Genomic DNA, 26384 nt, shown 5'->3' with positions numbered 1-26384 from the left:
AGTGATCAGAGGGTGTTTCTGATAAGCAGCAAGGAAATAAATGGAAGAGGAGGAATATGTTATAGATAAAAAGAACTCCCAGCATTCAACTCTTTGGCACTGTTTGGCACTAGGGCCAGTACTCCTAAAGTATGTGATAACTCCAAACCATAACAGCAGAATTTTTTTTGCAAGTTTTGAATGCAGGATTAGCATCTTTATCACTTAATACATTCAGACCAGTTGCTGTTGAAATTTGATTTTTATGGTGGCAATACCGCTTTAAACACATTTCAGGCATCAGGCACTACATAAACTAAAAGTACCGTTCATTAAAACAGTCAGTAAAATCTCCTTTCATCCAGGTGTAGATCATGTCCTCTTGTCTTTCGTATACACCTTGGAATAATGCCACCTACACAAACCAGATTAAACTCAGCCAAAGCAGCCAAATAAGGCCACCTAGGCAAGAATCTAGCATGAATGTAGGATGGGTATGGGAGCCACCCTGTGTTACCTAAACATCCAGCATGCTCGGACGTGTCTATACAGCCTTAGCCCTGAACTGCCATCTGCGGGATTGAGTCCTGATCCCAGCTACATGTGTATGAGGCTTTAAAAGCTGATTTGCCAAGCTTTTATATTACCCATAAAAGTATTTTTACTTGTTAATCAGATAGCCTCTCATCTTCCAGGCTAAATAAGTCCACTTTTTGATTAGTTTAGTTGCCTAACTCTGTAGATTTTTTTAAATATCTTTCCTGTAGTGCCATGCCAAAAAAAAATAATAATAAATGGAGCCCATACTTCAAATGTGACTTCACAAGTGGTTTATACAGAGGTACTAGTCCACTAGCATTTCATGGTTTTATCTTCCTTTTCATGCATCCCAGAACTTTAGTTGCAGTAGTTGCAGCTTCTTTGCAAGGGACACAGTCGCTTAACCAGCCGGGCGTTATGGACGAGCTCAGCTCGTCCATTACCGCCGGAGGCTGCCGCTCAGGCCCTGCTGGGCTGATTTGCATGAAATAAAAAGTAGCACACGTAGCCGGCACTTTGCCAGCCGCGTGTGCTACCTGATCGGCGATCCGCCGCGTGCAGCGGCGATCCACCGCGTGCAGCGGCGAAAGAGGGTCCCCCCAGCCGCCTGAGCCCAGCGTAGCCGAAACAAACAGTTCCGGCCAGCGCTAAGGGCTGGATCGGAGGCAGCTGACGTCAGGACGTCGGCTGACGTCCATGACGTCACTCCGCTCGTCGCCATGGCGACAAGGTAAGCGAAACAAGGAAGGCTGCTCATTGCAGCCTTCCTTGTTACTTCTGGTCGCCGGAGGCGATCAGAAGAACGCATCCGGAGCGCCCTCTAGTGGGCTTTCATGCAGCCAACTTTCAGTTGGCTGCATGAAATAATTTTTTTTTAATTAAAAAAAAACCCTCTCGCAGCCGCCCTGGCGATCTTAATAGAACAACAGGGTGGTTAAAGGGGAACTGAAGAGAGAGGTATATGGAGGCTGCCATGTTTATTTCCTTTTAAGCAATACCAGTTGCCTGGCAGCCCTGCTGATCCTCTGCCTGTAATACTATTAGCCATAGCCCCTGAACAAGGATGCAGCAGATCAGGTGTTTCAGACTTTAAAGTCAGATCTGACAAGACTAGCTGCATGCTTGTTTCTGGTGTTATTCGGATACTACTGCAGAGAAATAGACCAGCAGGGCTGCCAGGCAACTGGTATTGATTAAATGGAAATAAATATGGCAACCTCCGTATACCTCTTACTTCAGTTCCCCTTTAACCTGATATCAACCAGCATTCTTACTTCAGGGACACTTTTAATGTAAACACAGAGGCGCTGCACCTATCTGCACAACCTCGGAGTTACTCCTGCACTTGTTTGGGACCTGCAAAACGCGTTGCATAATTTTATGTGGAGTACTGATTAAATACAGTATATATTTTTCTGGATACCATATATGGTGGTTGTGTCATATATGTTGAGGAGACTGATCCACCCCGATCCCTCAATTTTTTATTTGGTTTTAATAGACTACTAATTTTTATTCTGCTGGCGCCTCTGTAATTACTACAAATATCATTATCCACCTGGTGGATGGGTGTGTACACCCTTATTTTTCTTCTACGGAGAGCGACTTCTTAGCCTGAGTGGGGACAGGCTTAATATCCCCATATGCGGTCGGAGTGGTTGCCTGAGGTCGGCGACCCAGACTTGTGAGTATATCCATATCTGTTGTACAAATTGAAGATTATCTTATATCAACAATGATGCACTATTGGGGGCTCTCAGTTGTTTTTTCTTTTTGTCTTTCTACGTTTAACGTGAACATCGGGGATATACAGTATATACAGTGTGTGTGTGTGTGTGTGTGTGTGTGTGTGTGTGTGTGTGTGTGTGTGTGTGTGTATACAGTATATATATATATATATATATATATAGAGAGAGAGAGAGAGAGAGAGAGAGAGAGAGAGAGAGAGAGAGAGTGTCCTGTGCCACATGTACAGTTGTAATAGAGTGGGGTGTATACACTGTAAATATTTACAGCTTGTTGTTGTTTTGAGTTAATTTATTTATATAGCATGATTAGTAAACTATTTGTAATAATATAAGCATTCTTAATCAAACACATGTGTCTCACGGATTAATTTAAAGCTTTGATTATTTTATATCTTTATATAATTATTATATGTTTAATAATATTGCTGCAGTACAATATGGCCAACATTTTTAACATTTTTATTATTAATATTATTATTCTGCTTTCAGTGGCAAAATATAGATACATTACACTGTTGCTTGTTCAAAGCAAAATCCTTTAGTGTTATTATTTCACAATAAACCGAACATCATGAGATAATAGTCGTACGCCTCCCTTGTGGATTTGATTTATTTCCCTTTAATGTTTGTAGGAGGGAAGCTGCATATACAATTAATTATACATAGAGGAAAAATACACAAATTTAATTTGGGCGTTCATAAACAGAACATGCAGTATTGATGTAGCTCTAAACTGGTTCGCTAACTTTTCTTTCCTGTATTTTATTGACATAATATTTATATAATATAGTTGATTATATTCACACTGTACACATCGATTGTCTTTCATAACTTCAAAAAAAATAATTACAGTATTGATCAAATAAGCTATTATTTAACATTAAATTATATAATAATGATTGATATATAAATGTAATCAATATGAAGTGGTATCCAGTTTGTACGTGGAGCTAAACAATATGTTAGACGGCACATTTTATAGAACATTTTGCAGTTTTGAAAGGACTCTTTGAAAGCAGCCATCCTATTAGACAGCTGATACCATACTTTTTGCCACTGTCAGTTTTCTAAAACTGCTGTCACCAATTGTCATCTGTCAGCAGCATTATATACGATGTGCATGCGCCACTCTCCCACATGACCACACTACTAAGTGCCAGTACATAACAGAAGGAGGGCCTGCAAAAAACAAGCCAGGGCTGTGGAATAACTTAAAGGATACCCAAAGTGACATACTGTATGACATGATGAGATAGACATGTGTATGTACAGTGCCTAGCACACAAATAACTATGCTGTGTTCTTTTTTTTACCTTCTCTGCATGAAAAAGTTACATATTAGGTATGTACGTGGCTGACTCAGTCCTGATTCTGACAGGAAGTGACTACAGTGTGACCCTCCCTGATGAGAAATTCCAACTATAACACACTCCTAGCAGAAAATGGCTTCTGAGAGCAAGAAAGAGATAGTGTTTTATAGTTGGAATTTCTCACCAACATCCAAGTTGGATAATAACATACTGGTATTTCCAGTAATTTCATGTACTTTCACAATAAAGATGCCTCCCTGTTGAACGTTACCCCTAGCGAAGCAGTCAATCATACTGAAGCCACTGTTAGGTACTCTGTCAATTGAGAGACTTTTTTGGTCCTGAGGTTTGGCACTCTGGTTCTGGAGGTTCTCAACAAGTGCTGGAATGTGTCTAAGTGCCATACTGGGCTACAGCAGCTAGAACAGCAAGAACATGCACCCGAAATATATCAGGCGCTGTAGGGCTGGCTGTGAGGAGAAACAGCTACTGGTGAAGTGCTGATAACTAAGGCTTCATCATCCCTTCCTAAGGAAATGCACAGCTGTAGGGGTTATTGTTACTCCATTACCTGTAGAAAAATGAATTGGGCTTTAAAAACATGGCTAATTGTCACAAGTGCTGCAATGTCCATTGCTTTGCACCACCCTGTCCTGCCACCACCTGATTTTGTTATGCACTTGCAAGGCAGCATTCAGAGCAATGGCAGTGCGGTCTGATGCTGGGAAATGAATATGTCTTGTATGGGGCCACCCTATACCAAACACTGTTGCAGCCAGCATAAGGCTATATTTATACAGTTTGTGCCTCTATTCCAAGAATATTGTGGTTCCCCTTTCTTGTGCAGTAGCACCCACTCCATTCCATTCCATGTGCAGCCCCCTCTTCCATGTGTATCATCCATGTACAGCAGCCCCTTTCTTACATGAACAGCTCTCCTTTTTTCATGTGTTGGTCCCCATTTTCAGCCCCCTCCCCCATTTTCAGCTACCCCTCTTTTATGTCTATGTGCCCTCTGGGGCCTGGGCCCTGAGCCAGCAGCAGTGCATTGCCCAGCACTACTGCATAAGTGAGCAGGCCCTTACACTACAACTAATCTGATAATAGAACTGTTTAAATTACCCAGAACCAATAAGATTCACTGTAACCTCATTAGTAATTATATTATACTAAGAAGTATCTATGGACCATCCTGTATCAATGGACACACTGCTAAGGTGATAGCTTTGCAGCTATTAGAATTACATATATAGACAGCCACTGCATATTCTCTGCAAGTCGTGCAGTATTGTAAAATCTATATACACTCAATAATGGACGAACGTGTTTGTCTACTGTGAAATATTGTTACGTTCCATAAGTCCATAAAACACCATTAGTCATATGATACTTCCGTGCATATTATAGTGCCATAATTGCCGATTAGTCATGTCAAACGTTTTAATTAAAGATTCATTCTGTCAGTAATCACAATAAATTTTGCATAGTGAATATTGAAACCAGTAAGCCAGGTTCAGAAATGGGAATACATAAATTTTGATACATTATAAGGCATATTACACTAGCTTATGTATATTATTTATAGTTATTCTAATGTTCTGTGATGAATATTACACCACTCAGTGCTAATAAAGTGTGTATGTCCTCAATGACCTCCAAGCTTGTTATGATGTACAGTTCAAGATGTATTATTTCCGTGTTAAATCATAGAAGCTCCTAACGACAACTCTTAATATTTTAACAACTTTCTTTTATTATCACAGTATGTCGAGAAGATTCTTACCAGTCTATAGTGTCGTGCTCAGCAGTGGTACTTTCCCATGTGGAGCAGCAGTCAAATGAAAGTAATAAAACTACAGAGGAAGAGCAACCGAAAATGTCAGAGACATCTAAAAGGTAAGTGTGTGATTAATTTCACAGTCATGATATTTAAACAGTAAGTCTACTCAAAACTGATATTTGAAAAGTGTCTTACAAGCATATTTCATATTTTACATTTAAGAAGAAGCGGCTCCGTGCAGGTTGTTCCCTTAAAAACATCATTGTATTAAATCCACAGATAAAATCCTATAGGAGATGAATGTCCGGCAGTGGATAAAGGTTACAGCAAGGCCAGAAGGCCACCTCATGAGATTTCTTGCATTCTCCATGACAAATACAATTTGTTTACTGTATATACTCGAATACAAGTCGACCTTGTGTATAAGTCGACTCCAATAGTCAACCCTCTTCAGCTGGAATTTTTTTATTGACTTAAGTATAAGTCTACCCAGCAAAATGAATGGCTGCACTTGGAGGTCAGGAGGGGTTAATGACTGCACTGCATACAGTATTGCAGCCATTAACTCCTCCTGTCTCTTAAGTGTGGCCAATACCTCCTCCAGGCCCCCAAGTGCTGCAATTATTCACTCCCTTTTATGCAGCCCAGTATTTACCCCTCCTCTTTCCTTGTTAACTGTGGACTTTCAGACCTGTGTCTCCTTGCCAATTACTTTCCTCAAAATATCACTTACCTCAGGGTGAATTGCTGCAAATGGGAATGTCACTATTAGTACACACATTACTCAGTGTGCTCAGTGTTGCCTGTGACTCGTGTATAATATACTTTTATGAAGTGATTCAGACTTAAATTTCTAGACTTATACTCAAGTATAAACAGTACATTGCAAACATTTATTTACAGAATAAACTATTCTACATACTTCAGAAGCATGTGACTGCTCCCACACATGACTGCTCAAGTCAATCTTAAATAGACAAAAGTTTTTCTCAGTCAATATACTATTGATATTGTGATTGTCATATAAGTTGTATACATTTAAAGACAACCAGACATGGAAGGTAACAGTAAAAAAAAACAACATATTACCTGAACCAGCTCACCTCCCTGATTAAAATGAGCCACTTTTCTACATAGTTCTGGTCATTCTCCACGTCGCATTGAAGATTGTAGTTTCTGATTCCAAAATTGCTTACTTCTGGGTCAGGGGACATACATTTGCAGGTGAGAACCTGAGCTCTGGGCATGTTCAGTTGGTCCTCTCACGCACAGAGCTCTGCTGAGGTGGGAGTAATGCAGGAGTAATATTTCTGCAATGGACATCCCTTCCTGTTTCATAATAATGACAAGCTGCTTGTCAGTATTTTTTTTTTTTTTGGGGGTAGGGAGTGTGTGTGTGTGTGTGTGGGGGGGGGGGGGGGGTACTGCGGATCCAGGGGGGAAGAGAGCAATGCCAAGTGGACACAGAGGTATTCGATTGTGAAGGGTGCATGCCTCTGTGTCTCATTTACTAAGTCAATTCTGCTTCTGGTACACTATACATATGTTATGTATTGTGGCCTTTAGACATATCTGCAAATAACAGCCAGCGTTCTCCCCAGAATTTTTTTCCAACCGGGTGGCATGAAATAGTAGCCGGGTGGCATGAAATAGTAGCCGGGTGGGTTGAGATGAAAATGCAGGGCAACTCTGCTTACAGCATAGGAGGTGAGCCGATGACAGCCGGGTGGTCACCAAATCCAGCCGGGTGGAGCACCCGGCTAAAAGAGCCTGGGGAGAACACTGACAGCAATGAGGAAAGAAGGAAAGGATAAAAGCTTTATTGAATGTATGCATAGAAACGAGCACTGCATGCCAATGGGGTGACAAAAAAACACTGATTTAATTCCGGTCATTTAATCCTAAAGGACTCAGACCACCTGTATATGAAATTAGCCTGGATTCACAGTGGATCAGGATTTCTCCATTTGTTGTGTAATAGATTCTATTTCTGGTCCTGTAAGTATTAAACATTGGCAGTCACTGCTGTCTTTTATATGAACACTGGCTGAGGTAAGTCTAGTGAAAACTTTTCCTGCCTTTAGGCCCGGTGCACACCAAAAACCGCTAGCAGATCCGCAAAATGCTAGCAGATTTTGAAACGCTTTTTTTTTATTTTTCTATGGCGTTTTGCTAGCGTTTTGCGGATTGCTGCAGCGGATTTCAGTATAGTAGATTTCATATATTGTTACAGTAAAGCTGTTACTGAACAGCTTCTGTAACAAAAACGCCGGCAAAACCGCTCTGAACAGACGTTTTTCAGAGCGGTTTGCGTTTTTCCTATACTTAACATTGAGGCAGAAACGCACCCGCAATCCAAAAAATGCCTCACCCCGGCATTTTTCGTTTCTGCAAAACGCCTCCTGCTCTGGTGTGAACCACCCCATTGAGATACATTGACCAAGCGGATCCGCAGCCGCAAGCGGCTGCAGAAACGCTGAAAAAGCCGCTCGGTGTGCACCAGCCCTATGAGAGTGATCCCATCCCTGAACTCTTATGCTTACTTGACGTGTGGTCTTCTCAATACATATAAGTAAACACAGTGGCATATAGCATGAGTCTAGAGTGGCAATGTAGAAACTCCCTGTAACAATCTCTCCTCTCTCCTCCCAACTGGATATTTTTACTTGTCTTGTTTTGGGGACAGCCATCACAATGACCACATTGATAATTTCTTGAAGGCCATATTTGTTTCACCTAGTTGGGTTCTGAGATTAATTTAAATTCACTTGAAAAAAAGTGAGTCACCCAAGCTTTTTCTGAATACAATAAGAGAATCGTTGGAAGTAATTGATCCCAAGTCACGAAATGCTGACAAAATGAACCAGTAAGTATGGCTTTAACTCTGTCAGCCATAGGGCTACAATCAGAAGCTAAACCATTTGTTGTCAGTCTATAATAGATGAGATGTTTGTGGCTCAGGAATATGTTTCCTGATTTCCTGAGTGGCATACCCAACATCTTTCTTTAAATCTAACCATTCATTTTCTCTTCCAAACCAAAAGGTCTTTGTATTACAGAGTTTCCACCTTAGAATGTTACTACAAGGAATAACATCCACAGTGTGTGTGTGTGTGTGTGTGTGTGTGTGTGTGTGTGGGGGGGGGGGTAGAAAAACTCGATGTAAAAGGGAGTTAGTGGCTACACTTTGTCTAGACCCCTCTGTTATTATTTAATGCCAGCACTTATCTGTTCTACTTCACATATTTCATATTTTGTAACATAGAAGGATTTGTATTTATGTTAGTCAAAAATGTAGGCTCTGCTTAACCATTTCAGCCCGCGGGGATTTTTACCTTATGCATCAGAGCAATATTCATCTCCCATTTTTTTTATTGTAATTTTTTTTTTCCATTAAAAATTTTATTTGGGTAATATTTTGGTGTGGGAAATAAACAGTTAATTTTAAATGTTGTTATATGTGTAAATTGTAATGTAAAAAATATGTAGATGTAGTTTTACTATTTGGCCACAAGATGGCCACCTTCAGTTTTTTTTTTCCTCCTTGTGCTTCTTGCTAAGCGGAAGCACAAGGGGGATGCGGAAATTTTGACGCGCAGAAAGACTGAAGCATCTTGTAAGAGCGCTTCGTTTTTTCTGCGGGGGACACGGATCGGTGATCGGGAACCATGTTCCCGCTCACTTATCCCAGGGCTACCGGGGGACACCACGGGGGCGAGCCCGCGATCGCGGCACCGCAGTAGAGCAGCCACCCAGATGTAAGCTTCACGTCCGGGCGGCAGAAATAGTTAAAGGACTCACAAGGCCAAAAAAGAAATGCAGTTTTACTTACCTGGGGCTTCTTCCACCCCCTAGAAGTCATTTGGGTCCCTCGGCGCAGCTCTGGTCTTCTCCAGTGTCCTGCTGGCAGCTTATACGGATTGCCGACCCCTGATAGGTTGGCGCCTTCTGCACATGCATGAGCGTGCACCTATCCCACACGAGAGTGTGCCCACCTCACTGGGAGGGTATTGCGCAGTATGATGTGGGTGGATTCGCTTGCACGCACCCGCACATGTGCAGAAGTGGCGATCCTTACAGGCTACCAGGGGGTACCTGGAGAGGAGCGGAGCTTTGCAAAGGGACCTAAATAACTTCCAGATTAGTAGAACTACATTTCTGCTTTGGCCTCGTGAATCCTTTAAGCGTTTTTTGTCTTTTTTTTTTGGGGGGGGGGGGGGGGGGGGTGCTGTAACAATTATTTTATTAGTTTGGATACTGTAATTTCACAAAGGTTATTTTTGAGGCCTGAAAATACTTTTAATGTTGAGTCTATAACTCAAAAATATTGCGGTGAAAATATGACATTAGCCCAATTGGTTTTTAAGATGAGTATGAAAGTAGATCAAACTTTAGAACACGTACTTTAAATGATAGTTCCCACTACCTTATATGACTCTGATTGAAACAACTGGATTTCTATGCAAAAGTATCTGGTTCTGCTTTTATTTATGTTTTGATTCTACAGTTATCCTTTAAACCATAGCACTTATGCAAGTGTTGTTAGGTTTATATGGAACTGAAATTTATTTTTGCAAAATCAACCTTTAAACTAATATTATGCCTTAGTGGTGTTTTAAGAGGAAGACAGTTTCTCTGACAATCTTGTCAAAATACTTCATAACCAGTAATTCCTTGGTCAGACTGTTGCAGACAGGCATGCCCTTTAATAATCAAATACCAGTGAAGAAGGTAGAAGTTAACAGCAAATAAATGAAATGCTACAGAAGTGATTATATTAAAAAGCTGTACTTCTATAATGTTTTGTGATGTGTGATATTGTATAAAGGAAGGCTACATTAGTTGCTGAGTGAAGCACTGAAGAGATCTTTTATGTAGTCGTCTTCTCCTTTCGGGACAATTATCAAAAAATGCTCTGTAATGCTGGGTATACACGGTTCATTTCTGGCTCTTGATTCTCCTCTCGATCGTTTTGCTGCTCGATTCTGCAGTCGATTCTCTTATCTTCCGCTCCATTCACTTCTATCAGAAATTGAGCGGCGAAAGGATCAGAAGGGAGAGTGGACATGTCGGAAATGATCTAACGAACCATCACCTCAAAAACGAACCGTGTATTCCCGTGCATTAGTGTGTTTTATAACCTGTTGGTCAATTGTGTAATCTTATATCCAAGTGTTATGTGGTATAACAAGGAGCACTGACACTCACACAACTACCACTGAATCTAAGATGAGGAAACTCACTTCAAGGGAAGGCTATTGATACTATAGAGTCCTCACATTCCTTACTTTAGGTTTGCTTTAAATAAAAAAAAAAGTATTAACAGTATTTTTTTAACCTATTAACCCACTTTTACAAGGCTAGTTGAGGGGTAGAGATACAGACATTAAATTAACTTTTTTTTTGCCCAGAGGGCTTTAACAGATTTCACTATAATGGATTTGCATGCTGACATAATCTAGTTGGTGAAAAATAAACAGAGTATAGTACTGCTGGAGGAGTCCATGTGAAAAACACTTTCACTGTGGACTAATCCTGATCCTCAGTGAACACATGCAACCTTGAAAAGGTAATCATTAATGCACTAAGGGGAAAAATAGAGGACAAAAAAAACCCTTCAAAATTCATCTAGAAATGGTTGCAACAGCAGTGTGCTGTGTTTGCTATCAATTAATAACGAATTTTTTTAAATCAGAAAAATAATATAGCAAGAAAGTATGTGATGGCTAACACAGTACAATGCCTACTGCTATTAAAAATAATATAGATTTAATATAAAGGATACAAAGAGAGCTACTTCAGACTCCCATTCTAGCACAGGATGGAAGAAGGCCTATTGGAAGACTGAAAGCTTTCTTCCTAATTCACAAGTTTCTGCCTAAGTTTATATACATAATACTGATTCATTGAATTTAAGTGTTTTTTATAGTTCTCTATTTGTGGATAGAAATTCAGTATTTTTACACAATTCTTACATCTCCATAACTATACCATGTCAAGAAGAGATCACTATATGTTTACCATTTTTTTTTACTAAGTTATCATAAAATATATTAAAACCATCTATATTCAATGCTATCTTCATTACATTTAAGGTATTAAAGAGAATCTGTACTGTTTGATTTGTACAATAACAAACATTCCAATCGAAACACTGTGATCTCCTGGATCCCTCTTTGCCGACTCCACTGCTCCCTGCCGCAATCCTGGCTTTTAATTGCCAGTTTATGGCAGTGTTTACAAACAAAAAACATGGCCGCTAACAAGGAAGTGATGTATGTATATATATATATATATATATATATATATATATATATATATATATATATATGTATATCATGTTACAGTATACTACAAGTTGTTATTACATAGTGATTTATCTGCACTCCAGTCTAGGTTTCTCACAGTTTCTCAGCACGTGACAGGCAGCTCCCTCCCCCCTCAGCCTTACAAACTGGATCACAGACAAGCTGAAACTGAGAGCAATCTGTGAGGAGTAAACAAAGCACACAGAACCTGCAGGGGGCGTGCATAACTTATATTCATTACAACAGAGGCAGCCCATTCCTCCCTGGGTCCACAATGCTTGACAAAGAAAAGAAGATTAGATATATTACAGAGACAGTGCAACTAGAAAAGGCTGCAGTAATCCAGACCACATTATAACAGGTATAGGAACTTATAGGATAGAAAAAATAAGGCTGAAAATTTGGTTACAGAGTCTCTTTAAGCATTAATGTTGTCTTTCCTTCACATACAGTATATACAGTACATATATTTAAAAAAGAGTAAGCACTTTTTCCCCTTTGTTTTTTCCTAGGAGATAATTTCACACCTTGTCATAAAATGCCTTTTACACCACCAGCATGCAAAACAATACTCAAAATAAAATTGATAGTACTTTTTTTATAAAGTTTTGGGTACTTTTTCAATTGTAAAATAATATAAAATTATCTCCTAGGAGATAACTCAGGTAAAAAAAAAAGTGCATATGGGCTATGGTATCTAATGAATATTCATTATTTTCGCAGGCAAATTACAGTTATTTACAAATGTAATCATCTGTCACTTGGATTGGAGCATTGATGTAATGGATTGCGGAGACACCGCTGCACGGTCTGGCAGCGGGGCGGCTGTCTCCGCGTTTAGACCGGCGGTTTCCGCACAGCAGCATGCGTCTGGTTTGTCTGAGCCTAGTAGTGCACACAGATGGAGAGCTACGTGCGCACGCGCTAGGAGGCAGGACCTTTATGCCAATAGGAGAGGGATCAGCTGATCAGGACGATCAGCTGATACCAGCGCAGTGGGTGATTGGCTGAGTGGGACTGGGCGGCGCTGAGGAGCGCTGCACTATATATACTTCTTGCCTGTCAGTTGCTGGTTGTCTGCCGTTGCGAATACTAACGTGTGAGCACTCAGACCAGTCAGATCTCACAGTGTGTTAGAACCAGGAGGACCTGGGAATTCACACTTAGCCAGATTATGTTTGTGTTATATGTTAGACCAGTTCCAGGGTGTTGTGACCACGGACCTCACACCCAAGCTTAGGGATACTGTGTCATTGCTGTGTTATCATTTAGACCAGTTCCAGGGTGTTGTGACCACAGACCTCACACCCAAGCTTAGGGATACTGTGTCATTGCTGTGTTATACTTTAGACCAGTTCCAGGGTGTTGTGACCAAGGACCACACACTCAAGCTTAGGGATACTGTGTTATTGTTGTGTTATGCTTTAGACCAGTTCCAGGGTGTTGTGACCAAGGACCACACACTCAAGCTTAGGAACACTGTGCAATTTCTGTGTTATACTCTAGACTAGTTCCAGGGTGTTGAGACCAAGGAACTCACACCCCAGTCTAGGACTTTGTTACACTTATATGTTATGACCATTTGCACTGTCGACCTTTCTCTTGCTTTCTGATTCGGTACCTCTGCATATCTGCCTACCTGTTGCCAGATCCTGCCTGTACCCGGTTACCGAATCAGCCTCTCTCTCTCTGTACCTGATCTGCTCGTGTGTTGCCGACCTGGCCTGCCCGACCACTCAAGCTGTCACTCTCCCTGAGTGCTCAGTCTCTCTGTACTAGCGGTAACACCATTCCACCAGGTGTCAGCTGCAACCAGGACTCCCGCTCCTCAGAGAGTCCGGCCTGTTACCAGCCAGTGGTCTCTTACCCTGGCTGCAGTACAGTTTACCATCTGATATCATTATCCCTGGTTATCAGGTCCTCACTATCAAGGAGATTCTGCACTGCCCAGGGCCACCTGCCCCTCAGGTGGTTCTTGGCCGAGCCGTTTACATCTCCCGCTCCTCGGGAGATAGCCTTCAGTTCATCTAGCACTTTACTCATTAGGTGTCCAGAGGTTAGTCATACTTGTATTATTGGTGATTCTGCAGATCATCCATAATCAAGTATACATCTGTATTGTTGATGATTCTGCAGATCATCACCAATCAGATTCTCTCTGTGTGCTGACACCAATCGTTACAATTGAGTTATGTGTGAGGACATTGGTGTTTTTGTTATTGGATTTTTATTTTTTGGGGGGAGTACAAGCCTTGAGTTGAAAACAAATTCATTTAAAGTGTACAAAAAGTAATTAGATTCTTACCTCAGTAGTGGGAAGCTTCTGGCTGGTCCAGAGGCTTCCAGGAGCCCACCACTCTAGTTCAGGTTCCCCAAAAGCTGCTTCAATAGGTTTATTGTGGCTGGGATCCATGCCGTGGATAATGGCATCCAGAATGAGCATGTACAAGTAAGGTCCTCCATGACCAATAAAATAAAGCACTCGTATGTGAAGGAAATATCTGTGCATGAGCAGGTTCCTTCTACTGGACATGTGCGGTCCTTACTTATGCATGCCTACTCTAGATGTGCTCATCCACAGCCGGGGGAATGACAAAAAGATGAGGGATCCAGTGTTAAAACAGGATAGCAGCAATTGGGGAAGCCTCTAGACCACCTAGAGCCTTCCAACTACTGAGGGTAAGTAACTAAGTTTTACACCCCCTTCATTAATCTTTAAGCAATTACTGCTGTGATCCAGTAAGATAAAGCAGTACAAATATTTGCTAGCTAGCAGAAGGCAATTTCCTGGACACTTTGCTGGATCTTCACAAGTTTCCTGCAGTTCTGGAGAATCTTAGTTGCAATTGCTTTTCAGCAGTGGTTCTTTCATCTGGAAGGATATTTTATTTTTGCCTCCGACCTGATCTTATAAGCTTTTAGACCTAAGCACAGCGTGGTGATGTCACGACTTCGGCCCTATCTTAGAAGGCACACAGATACAGTATGCTGCATAATGGAGAACCCACTCTCACAGCATCTTTGAAGTAGTTAAAATTTTTATAAGAATTTAAATACAGAATATGGTTTAATGAGGGTTGACTTGCAGCATTCTTAACCCACGATCCTACAGTTTAGCTTTAATGAAAAGTACACAGAGTTTAATACGAAATAAGCCTCTGTTGCATTTCAGATAAGAGCTTATGCTATTTAAATTAAAATAATTCAGCAGAATGAAGGAGGTGTACATTTTAACAAAATCCTTTTCTTCTTATGGTGAAACTTACCATGATTTGTGAAAGGCTTCAATTTTCCTCTGCCACACTGACTACTAAATCCAAACAGTGACTGCTGCACAGTTAAACAGTTCCAGAAAGTTATCGGATAAAAAAGACAGGACATGAAAAAAATCTCCCATCATACACTCTGGTAAAAGTGAGGTGGCAAAAATGATGAAATGTGAAACAATTAATGTCTTTCCTCTCGTTATCTATCCTGTATGATCATAAATGATGCAATTTTCATTTTCTGAAGACTGAAGAGGGAATATTGACTAAAACCTTAGTATGGAAAAATAGGCGCTTGCACTCTAGTTTTTTTTATTTTTTATTTATAGTATTTTAGCCGTTGCATATGTGTATATACGTATATATTTTCTTTACTCACTTTACAGTTGATCTGCATAAGTACAATTCTTAAATAGCAAGATAGATATGATATTCATAATTTACAAAAATAACAATACATAAAACCATAGAACAGAGATATATGTGAGAGCTGCATCATGGTATATCAGTGTAGTGTGGTTTTCAGAACCACTTCTGCAAACAAAAACTGTGGGTGAATTCCCTTCACAAAAACAATACCATCACATACTTGTTATTTGCACATATTTTGAGTTTTTAGAATATATAGCATTTTTTTCTCTGAATCTCAATAGGGAATAGATCTATAAGCTGACAACATTTACTTGCTATTTGAGCTTTATCTGAACCTCTAGTGTAAACACACTCATCTCATAGAAGCTTAAATGCAGATATAACACTTAAAGAGAAACTCCGACCAAGAATTGAACTTTATCCCAATCAGTAGCTGATACCCCCTTTTACATGAGAAATCTATTCCTGATATTGTGGTGAAACCCCTCCCACAAGAAACAAGAAAAGTACGTACTCTTGGCAGTTTCCTGTCTGTGAACCTTGCTGCATTGTGGGAAATAGTTGTTTACAGCTGTTTTCAACTGCCAAAAGAACATGCAGCAGCTACATCACCTGCCAACAGTAAAAATGTCACCATGTAATAAATGTCAAAATGTAAATCGGGGATTTAAAAGATTTTACAATGGACAAACGCTGACTAAATCATTTATACATAATTATTGTTAAAATGAAGCACTTTTTATTACATTATTTTCACAGGAGTTCCTCCTTAAAGGACTTACAAGGCCAAGTATACAAAAAAAAAAAAAAAAGTTAGCTACCTGGATCAGCTTGTAAGGCACGGAGGACGCCGTCTGCTCCCTACGTGCCGTTCCGCCTGTTCCCCGCCGCTGAACAGCCCCCCGAACGTCCCCAGCCTGTACCAAGATGGCCGCCGGAGCTGGCCGCGGCTGCGCAGTCCGCATAGCCGCGAGTGCGGCTGCGCAGCTCTAAGGCCAACCCCCCGATCCAAGTAACAGTAGCGTGGATCGGGGGTTGGCCTTAGAGCTGCGCAGCCGCACTCGCGGCTATGCGGACTGCGCAGCCGCGGCCAGCTCCGGCGGCCATCTTGGTACAGGCTGGGGAGCCCGACCCGGGCCGCGCAGTCGGGGACCGTTCGGGGGGGCTGTTCAGCGGCGGGGACCAGGCGGAACGGCACGAAGGGCGCGGACGGCGTCCTCCGTGCCTTACAAGCTGATCCAGGTAGCTAACTTTTTCAATTTTTTTTATGTATACTTGGCCTCGTAAGTCCTTTAAAGAAAACCTGAACTGAAAATTAAAAGTCTAAATAAACATAAACAAGTCATACTTACCTCCCGTGTAGTCTACTCATCAATCTCTTTTTCCTCTCCTGCATCTGTTTGTCCACTGTGATCAATGGAATTCTCTGTCCCCCATTTTGAAAATTGCCATTACACTATAACAGCTTTCTGGTCAGCACACAGTTAAACTGTAACATCGCCCACTTGAGCCATAGGGAAACATGGACACATCAGTTCTCCTCTCAGCTGTAACTGACAGCAACTGATATATTTCAGTTCTGACAAAATGTTGTCAGAACTGGAAGGGATCATTGTCAGAAGAAAATGGTGAGCTTCTGAGAGGAACTGATGGCAAGGTAACTATCTAATGTTCATTTGAAGTTACCTCATGTTATTATTTTAAATAATTTTACTCAGTACAGGCTCCCTTTAAGTGCCTAAATCAAGTGTCAAATATCATTTTTTTTCAGATAGTGTGTTTTTTTAGAATTTGCTAAACGTATTATGGCAGCCCCAGAATACAATTTTGCAGCAACAATAGCACATTTTGCAGCTTCCCAGCAAAATTAATTGGCACTGTACATTAGTAATAATCTGAATCCTGTAGCCATATAGGAGCCTTGGGAAAATTCCATCTAAGATGCTATTTATAACAGGAGATAATAGGTAGATATAAACTCCCTGGCCCATATGCAATTCATTTTTTCACCTGAGTTATCTCCTAGGAGATAATTTTCATCTTCTTTGTAAACTAAATTTCAGCATTTTACAATTGAAAAAGTACCCAAAAGCTGATGAAGAAGTACTATCAAATTTACTTTGAGTATTTTCTTGCTTGCTGGTGGCTTAAAAGGCCTTTTATAACAAGTTGTAAAAATATCACCTAGGAGAAAACTCAGGAGAAAAAGTGAATTGCATATGGGCCCCAGTGTGATTAGAGAAGTTCAGAAATCTTCCCACATCCTGTAATACTTAAATGGCTTTGACATTTTTAATGGGGATCAATGGTACCAATATGGCAGGTCATGAATCAGGCCATTTGGCTACATAAAAAATATTAACAAAAATCACGCAAAGACATGATAACATAGTGAAACAACACACATTACCATCAATAATTTTCACACATAATCATATGTCAAATATTAGTTTCCCTGCATTTTTTACGCTGAGTTGAAGGGAAACAGGACATACTCTATCAATGAAGGGCACAGATGCAAATTTGCATCTGTCACCCCCGATTCAGAGTATTGAGCCCATCAGTCAATTATGTCATAGATAATACATTGTTTTCAGCCAAGGTTTAAACAAAGAGACTTGACATATTGTGTTAACTATGTCCCGGCTTGGAAAGTTCTTAAACCAACTCTTGTTTAATCAATTTAGAAGCATAATATGTACTGTATATTACAAAGAGGTAGATCTTAATTTCATAAGAAATAATCAAGGTTGAATATATACAAATTGGATTGCCTTTCTCTCTGTCAAAGAATCTCAGAGATTGGTGTCCGGTCCATACATTTTTCTATGAATTTTCCTCTTGAAGGAGAACGTAGAAGAAACTGATCAGGTCCATTCCTCAGCCTGGTCACTGAGCTGCGTAACATTTTCCTCAAAAACCACAAAAAAAAAATCTTGGTTACATTTTGATAGAAAGCAGAATAGTTGGAACATCTGTCAGGTTTTCATTTCTGTTTGTACTACTGTTGTGGATACCAACCCTTCCCTTGCTACTGTTGGTGAACATGTTACCTGAACAGGTAGTGGGAAGTATGTGCCCAGTACAGATACTTACAGCAGTAACAATCTTATAGTTTTGCTTTAAGCTAACCTGAAGGGGAAAAAGGTACTCCTAATGGGCACTTACCTCACTAGAGGGAAGGCTTTGGGTAATCCAGATGCTCCCCCTATGTTTCTCACCTTCATTAATTCAGCACTGGAAATCCCAGGGCCTCTTCCACAAGCCCTTGTCTAAGGCCCAGTGCACACCGAGCGGTTTTAGCAGCGGTCCGCCAACCGCATCCGCCTGTGTAAACGCTTGGCTAATGTATTTCAATGGGATGGTGCACACCAGCGGTTTGAGGTTTTTAGCAAACCGCAAACGTGCCTCCTGCTGCACGTTTTCAGGTTTGCAGAAGATTTTCTGCCTCAATGTAAAGTATAGGAAAAACGCAATCATACACAATCAAACTACATCAGAGCGGTTTTCCAGGCGTTTTTGTTACAGAAGCTGTTCAGTAACATCTTTTACTGTAACAATATTTGTAATCTGCTACACAAAAATGCTCCCAAAAACGCTAGGCATGTTTAGAAAATGTCTCTAAACATGCCTAGACTCGCTCTGAAATCTGCTCCAAAAACCTCTAGCGTTTTGAGGACCTGCTAGTGGTTTTGGTGTGCACTGGGCCTGAGAGTGCCCATGGCATGATCCCACCATGAATGATCAAGCTTGTTAAACTTCTGGAGTGTCCCAGTTCTGGATCGGTGGCCGGGAGGAGCAGGTGGGAAGCCTTTGGAAGATCCAGAGGATTCCCTCTATCGAGGTAAGTAATTTTTTTGTTAACTTTTTTTAGTTACTTATTTACATTAAGATTCCCAATGCTACCAACAATCTTTTTACTCAATTTTTGCTGACTTATTTTTTTGGTTCAATTACTATTATTTTTTTATTCTTATTTAAAGGGGAACTGAAGAGAGAGGTATATGCAGGCTGTCATGTTTATTTCCTTTTAATCAATACCAGTTACCTGGCGGCCCTGCTGGTCTATTTCTCTGCAGTAGTATCTGATTAAAACCAGAAACAAGCATGCAGCTAGTCTTGTCAGATCAGACTTATAAGTCTGAACCACTGAAACACCTGATCTGCTGCATGCTTGTTCAGGGGCTATGGCTAATAGTATTAGAGGCAGAGGATCAGCAGGGCTGCCAGGCAACTGGTATTGTCTAAAAGGAAATAAACATGACAGCCTCCTTATACCTCTCTCTTCAGTTCCCCTTTAATGTGTTGTTTGGGAAAGGTTCAGTTTTGTCCTTGGAAAACATAGTGACATAGAAGCTTTGTATACATTTAAACATACTACAAAACCCACATGTCAGATTTTATCAAACACAATTTTGCTTTGCTGATAAATGCCACTGCTAATTTACAGCTAGAAAGAATGCAATGTATTGTATTTCCTCACCTTATCTGTCCCTATTCTTGTAATAGTAGTCTGGGTATTCTGCTGTTATATATCAAGCACAGAGTGTTCTGTCTGTTCGGTGGTGTTGAGAATATATGGCTATTCCATCAACATCTGCTCTAGAGATTGCTGAAGATGGAGGGAAATTAAGATACAGAGAATCAGGGGAAGAGATTTCTTTGAGGTATACTATGCCCTACTTAAAAAAAAATGGCCCTTGTTCAATTCACTTTTTCTCCTAAGTTTTTCTACTATGTGATATTTTCACACTTTATCAACAAAATGCCTTTTAACAGCAAGCAAGAAAAAAAACTCAGAATAATTGTGACAGATAGCAAAAGTACTTTTTCACCTACTTTTTGGTACTTTTTCAGTAGCAGGGTGCTGAAAAAAGTATTTTAAACAGAAAATAAAATATTATTTCTTAGGCAAAAACTTAGGTGAAAAATTAAATTGAATAAGGGCCATATTATGCTTCAGGTAAAACATACAGTATACAGAATAACCTGTTTGGAACCTCCACTAAATTTCAATATGAAGGTCACTTTTTACACGATTACATGTGCATGCAGTATCATTATTATCATGTTTTTTATGTAACTTTTTATTATTATTATTTGTAATGTTTTTACTCTAGGTACTTGCACAAGACTGCAAATGCAACTACTAATTTATTAACCCATTTGGAACCTCCACTGAATGTCAATATGAAGGTCATCTTTTACTCCTGCATTTCCACAGAGGCTGACAGGAGAGTTGCTAAATATAGTTGCAAAAAAGATGTGTTCATTTTCTGTTAATTGATAAGTCAGAACAGATCGACTTAGGGACTCCCTTCTTGTTCAGACTTAAAGCGAGTCATTTTCTAAGGATTTGGTAACCAGCAAAAAATGTAAACGTGGGTAAAAATATTTCCTAGGAAAGTGACCCACACTCACATTGTGGATTTATGAACTGTTCACTGATTCTTGGAGTGGGGTTGTATTCCATGGCTGATAAGTGCAGTGACTGCCAGCAAATAGCAAGCAATGCTGCCTTATAGCCATGGATTCGCTCATCCAAAATTGTCAATGAAACATCAGTCCAGTCTCAAATAAATAATGTTTTTTTTTTGTTATATAAAAAGTAGCTCTTCCTTTTCCTAAGATAGTAGTTATCTTATCCAGCCATGCTATCAAAACAATCCACATCCTTTCAGCATTTGGAGGTTCCTTGCTGGGGAAGATAATTAATTAAAATCCAGCATTGCAGTTCTTGTCTAATTTTCACATCTTCATTCTTTTATCTCCTGTGCTCTTTTTTTTTCTACATCTGTAATACTCTAGTTTAATTAACAAACTTTAGACCCATTCTTTGGCCTGGCTGCATCTCCACCATAGCAGACAGGGAACCCAGGAGCCATCATATTTGAAAGTCACATCAAGATGAACATGGGATTTGATGAATAGACCAATAGGAATACTCAGCGCAATATTCAAACCCATTGGTTCATTGGTCGTAACCACTGGGTGTCCTAAACAGAAAATGCAGCTGTGTTAGTTCTGGTGTTCCCTCTTTTTTTTGGGAAGGACGGCTGGCTAGTAGCTTTTCAGTCAAGCAAGATGTACACAAGTGACATAGACAGATTAAGAACAGAATTATACAGTTGAAAACTTTGGAAGTTATATGAAATACAATCTGGGACTTATATTTATGGACCCTATTTATGGGTATACTTATATGGTAATTTTTCTTATGTGTTTTATTTTTTTATTTATTTTCACTATCAACCCATTGAGTGAATAAGCAAAGGTTAAAAAAAATGACTCCTTTAACTTATTCATGTTGGTGGAGGTGACTATTTGTTTATCCTATTATTAATAGAGTTTCCAGATACTACCACAGATACCACCATTTACTTTCTTTTTGGGGACAGAGATAGGCAATAGCTTTGTTCCTCCAAAAGTGAGAGGCATACAGATTTATATTATCTCTAGGGAGGTGCTATGTTTTATTTTACATATATATATTCTTTAAATTCTCATTTTATACACATTGTGCATGCACTCAGGCATGTGTACGCTGATAAAAAACTGTTTTCTCGACAAATATCATTCTGAATGGCCAGTTATAATAGTTAATATGAGTGGCGTTCCAAAGAAGTGCCATTAGTAAATGGCAGGGAATGTACATACAGATACGTAAATCCAGATTGCAGCTCCTGATGTGCAGAGAGTCACAGAAGTTTGCAGCCTTCTGTACAGTGCAGCAGCATGACAAGTCCTGCAGGATGTGATTGCATGTTGCCTAGCAATCATGTTCACAGACCCAACCTAAGCTGAAGGTTTGGAGGGTTTTTTTCACCTAAAGATTGGTAAATCAGGCCCACAGAGTATGTCCTCCAGCCTCTAGTTACAAGTTTGATTGGTGGTTGAAGTATCAGCTTGATGCTACAGACAGAGTCTGAAATCATGTACTTCATAATTATAGGTACAGCATTCAAATTACTTTTTGGAACCGACGCCAAACTAAAATAGAAGTGTTTTTTCTAAGTGCACTTAGTGTGTGGCACTTTATCACATGCTGTTTTCAAGTGGGGTCTTCCTACTGCCATTGATGGGTGGTTCATAAATATTGACAGTAGCTACAAGCTGCCTCTAGGCATTTGATTTTCTAAATGTATTGCATTGCATTTTTTAGAATTAAAATACATTTCCATGATACAGCATTCTGTGAAGCCTGTTTTCAAATAGCCTACTTCAGCTACAAAATGAAATGCTTTGGTTAACTTTATACGTTACAAAAAAAGAAGTATGAAGACATTCTGACTTATTTCTGACTTATTTGGTAAAGCAGCATAAAGAGCAATAAAGATGTGCCAAATAAACAGTCAAAAAACATTTTTCAGGGGTCAGATGAGTTAAAGTGGATGGTCACCTACATATTAGGGAGAGAAGGTGGCACCTTAAAAAATATGAAAACAGTTTAAAAGTAAAGGATCACTTGCACCAAATAGTGACCCACAATGTGGAAAAAAATATAATGTATTGGATGTAACTGGACAACACGTTTCGCGTGCAATAACACACTTCTTCAGGTGAATAACAGTGTCTTAGAGACAAGTGCAGCATGGCTGGAGCCATTTCACTATTTGAGGTAAATTCTTCTTACCTTTTAAACTTTTTTTTTAAAATATATTTTGGCGGGTGTCTTCTTCCCTCCCTAATATTTGCCCAGCCCCTTACAGGGGGTGGTTCTTAGTTTGGTCAGTCATTGGCCCTATGTAAGGAGACCCTTCTGTTCCATATTATACCTTTCTCTGAAGAGTGAACAAAACATTCAAGGATCTACATATTCCATCAGGTGGCTGGACATGCCATATGCAATCTGTTTACTATGGTTGCTGGTTCATGGTTGCTGGTTTTATTATCTTTCCTCACCATATATCACTGAAATACTACACCATAAAGGGACCCTGTCTCTCTCCTGTGTTTTTTCTCCTTCCTGAAAGATCTCCAAGTGCTCCAGACCCCCACTTGTCACCTACATAGTTAATTTTAGCTTTGAATACAGTGGTGAAGAGTCGGACAACTAACACGTTTTTATTTTTGTCCATGCCTTCCTTTGGGGATTTGTTCCTTTTTTTCTGTGTCATAGTCCATTGTAAAAAGGAACAGGATGTTAAGGGTCGGTACACATGCTACAGTGTTCTCGACTGGGCGGCCAGTCAAGACCATCTCTCCCATGAATCCAGTGTGCCTGGAAGATTCAGAGTGCTGGATCATTTCAAATGAACACATTGTTGCCCTTTTTACCTTGCCCATCATGCAGTGCACTGTCATCTCTTCTCCCCTCCACAGCTACTAAGCAAGTATCTTTGCTAGAGAACAGAGGCACCAACAGGATACAAAGTGATAAAAACTTTAAAATTGCTAGGGAGGCAGTGGTGAACTTACCTCCAGAAAGCAGACACGAACAACTATCTGAATCAAACAATTGAATTTATTAAGAGTACCCCAAGAAATGCAATGAGTTTCGCAGGCACAGGCAGCTTCATCAGGCAATAGAATAGGGGATAAAAAACTGTAGACAAAGACAGAAAACGTTGCTATAATGAGCTACATAAAATAAATGGTAACCTGCAAATTGCATGCAACACTTATCCGAAAAATTGCAATAAATTATACATAAATTAAAATATAAGAGAAAAACTAGACTATACAGTACTATGTTATCATGTAAACAGTATTGCAGATCTATCAGAGTATTAAAAAAAATGCATGCAACACTTATGCGAAAAATTGCAATAAATTTGTAAAAAAAAAATAATTAAATAAATAAATTGCAGTGCATGGGATGTATAATACACACAGAGGGGCAGGCTCATATCAGCTCATTCCATAAATATGACATAGTAAAAAGGCTATTCTAGTAGCTATAGTTATACTATACTAAGCAAGTGGTGAGCCAGTATATTAGTCTGTACGGCACTTGGCCCCAAACTATCACTCGTTAGATTTTTTTTATGTAATTAACAAAAACAAAGAGTGCAGAACTGGTGAGCACTCCTATCCAATATTATGGTATTCAAATGTCCATTGTATTTTCCTTGCACTTGCAAAGAAACTTTTATTTACAAATATTCTCACCATGGTCCCTACACAGATGCTACTTTACTGATGTTTCAGCATATCTTGCTATGTTCTGATAGGACTCAGATGAGTATTGCAAGGTTTTGTCACTCAATAGCAGAGAAATGTTATAAAGCTCAAACCAAGACTCCATGATTACCTACAGTTTGTCCTCCAATGATCTCTACCGTAAAGAATAAGGAATAGGTCAGGTCTAATAAAGTAAAAATATAATTTTATGAACACAATTAAATACTTGTTCTCTTGAATTTATCTGTGTACATATTTCTTGACAGCTGTATATGTTTTCTTTACATTCGCTCTTCTTCCACACTTGCCATGTTAATGAACTGAAGTGGGGAAGTGAGGAGGACAAGACCTTTTTTCATAAAACTGGACAAGGGTTTTCTGAAAATTACCAAAAATAAAGGTGAAATATTTAAAAGGAGAGCTGTCATTGCCACTGCGAACAGATGGAATCACTTTGTGAATTCCTATATGACATCAGGGGTCACCAGCATGCATATACTGTATAGTATATTTTTTGCTTGGTAAATGTGTGATCACCACTTTTTGTGATTCCACCTTTATATTGCGTTACTGAATAACCCACCATGTGTCATAAAATCACTAGCCACTTCATCAGTATCTGGAAAAATAGGACGTTATTGATCATGAAGTCTTGTTAGTTGTTCTTCTCTGTGGAATAAACATGTGACCAGTAGAGATGGCCCGAACGGTTCACTGGCGAATGGTTCCCAGCAAATTTCTTTGGTTCACGTCCGCGAGCGAACGAAAACTTTTCCAGAAGTTCGATTCGCCCCCATAGTGCATCATTAGAGTCAACTTCGACCCTCTACATCACAGTCAGCAGGCACATTGTAGCCAATCAGGCTACACTCCCTCCTGGAGCCCCCCCCCCCCTTATAAAAGGCAGGCAAAGTCAGGCTTTTCACTCACTTGTGTGCCTGCAGTAATTAGAGAAGGGAGAGCTGCTGTGCAGAGACCTATAGGGAAAGCTTAGTTAGGTTCTTTTAGGCTTCTTAGATTGCTCCTTGCTGATTCTTATTGCTAAAAAGCACCCCTCAAGAGCTCTTTTGAGAGCTAATCTTGTTCTTGTGATCTATTTTTTCTTTTGTGTGTGTGTCCCACAGACACTTGTGTTGCATAGACAGCCTTGGTAATTCCTACTGTGTGTGCCACTGCCAGGCCCAGCCCATTCAGTGACTACCTGTGTGTGTGACAGGTGCACATTGTAATACCCATCGCTGCATATACCTAACTGTTGTTCACTTCAGTGCACCCACCTACCTACGTGAGTGCACGCAGTGTCACTGTGCCTTTCCGGTACCTGTCTGTGTGTGACAGGTGCACATTTGTAATACCCATCACTGCATATACCTACCTGTTGTGTTCAGTGCACCCACTTACCTACGTGAGTGCACGCAGTGTGATATACCACTCCGTGCATACCTGTTAACTGCACCTGTGTGACTGCACATTGTATTAGTCAAGTCAGTGCATACCTTTCACTTCATCACCCCCAATATGAACAAAACAAAAGACATGTACATGTGTCAATTCCCCTTCGTGATCATTATCTTGCCGCGGTGAAGGGGCTTGCATATCACAATGAAGCAATGACCGACGGCTATATAAGTGTGTCGGGCGGGGGGGAGGGCACACCCACATGAGTGTGTCGGGAGGGCACACCCACGATAATAATGTTGTTGCTTCATTGTGGACAGACCAGATTTGATCAGCGACCATATGGGCTTTAAAACCGCCACGGCCTGCACTCTCGCCATGGTGCGCACCAGTCCAGCACAGCCGTCACTACACAAACAGCTGTTTGCGGTGCGTTACACAGTAAGTTTGGTGTGTCAGTGTGAAGCAGTACTCTAATTACACTCCCTGATTGATGTATACACATGCAAGATGTTTTAAAGGACTTTAGGTCTGCAATTTAGCATTCAATGTGATTTCTG

At 40.1% G+C, this 26384-nt stretch overlaps 1 protein-coding gene across 7 annotated transcripts in view; it reads left to right on the top strand.

Moving 5' to 3' along the window:
• The window catches only part of CCSER1 (coiled-coil serine rich protein 1), a 1139724-nt gene that overhangs the window by 386264 nt on the left and 727076 nt on the right, over positions 1-26384 (top strand). For all 7 annotated transcript variants that reach the window (XM_068232582.1, XM_068232600.1, XM_068232592.1 and 4 more), the window contains one exon: positions 5341-5473. In XM_068232582.1, the coding sequence (XP_068088683.1) occupies positions 5341-5473 (133 nt within the window). The remainder of the gene's footprint in view (positions 1-5340; positions 5474-26384) is intronic.

This window comes from Hyperolius riggenbachi, chromosome 1 (assembly GCF_040937935.1).
Source record: "Hyperolius riggenbachi isolate aHypRig1 chromosome 1, aHypRig1.pri, whole genome shotgun sequence".
Classification (NCBI taxonomy): Eukaryota; Metazoa; Chordata; class Amphibia; order Anura; family Hyperoliidae; genus Hyperolius; species Hyperolius riggenbachi.
The sequence above is the reverse complement of the archived record's forward strand: the minus strand, read 5'-3'. Positions and strand labels throughout refer to the sequence as shown.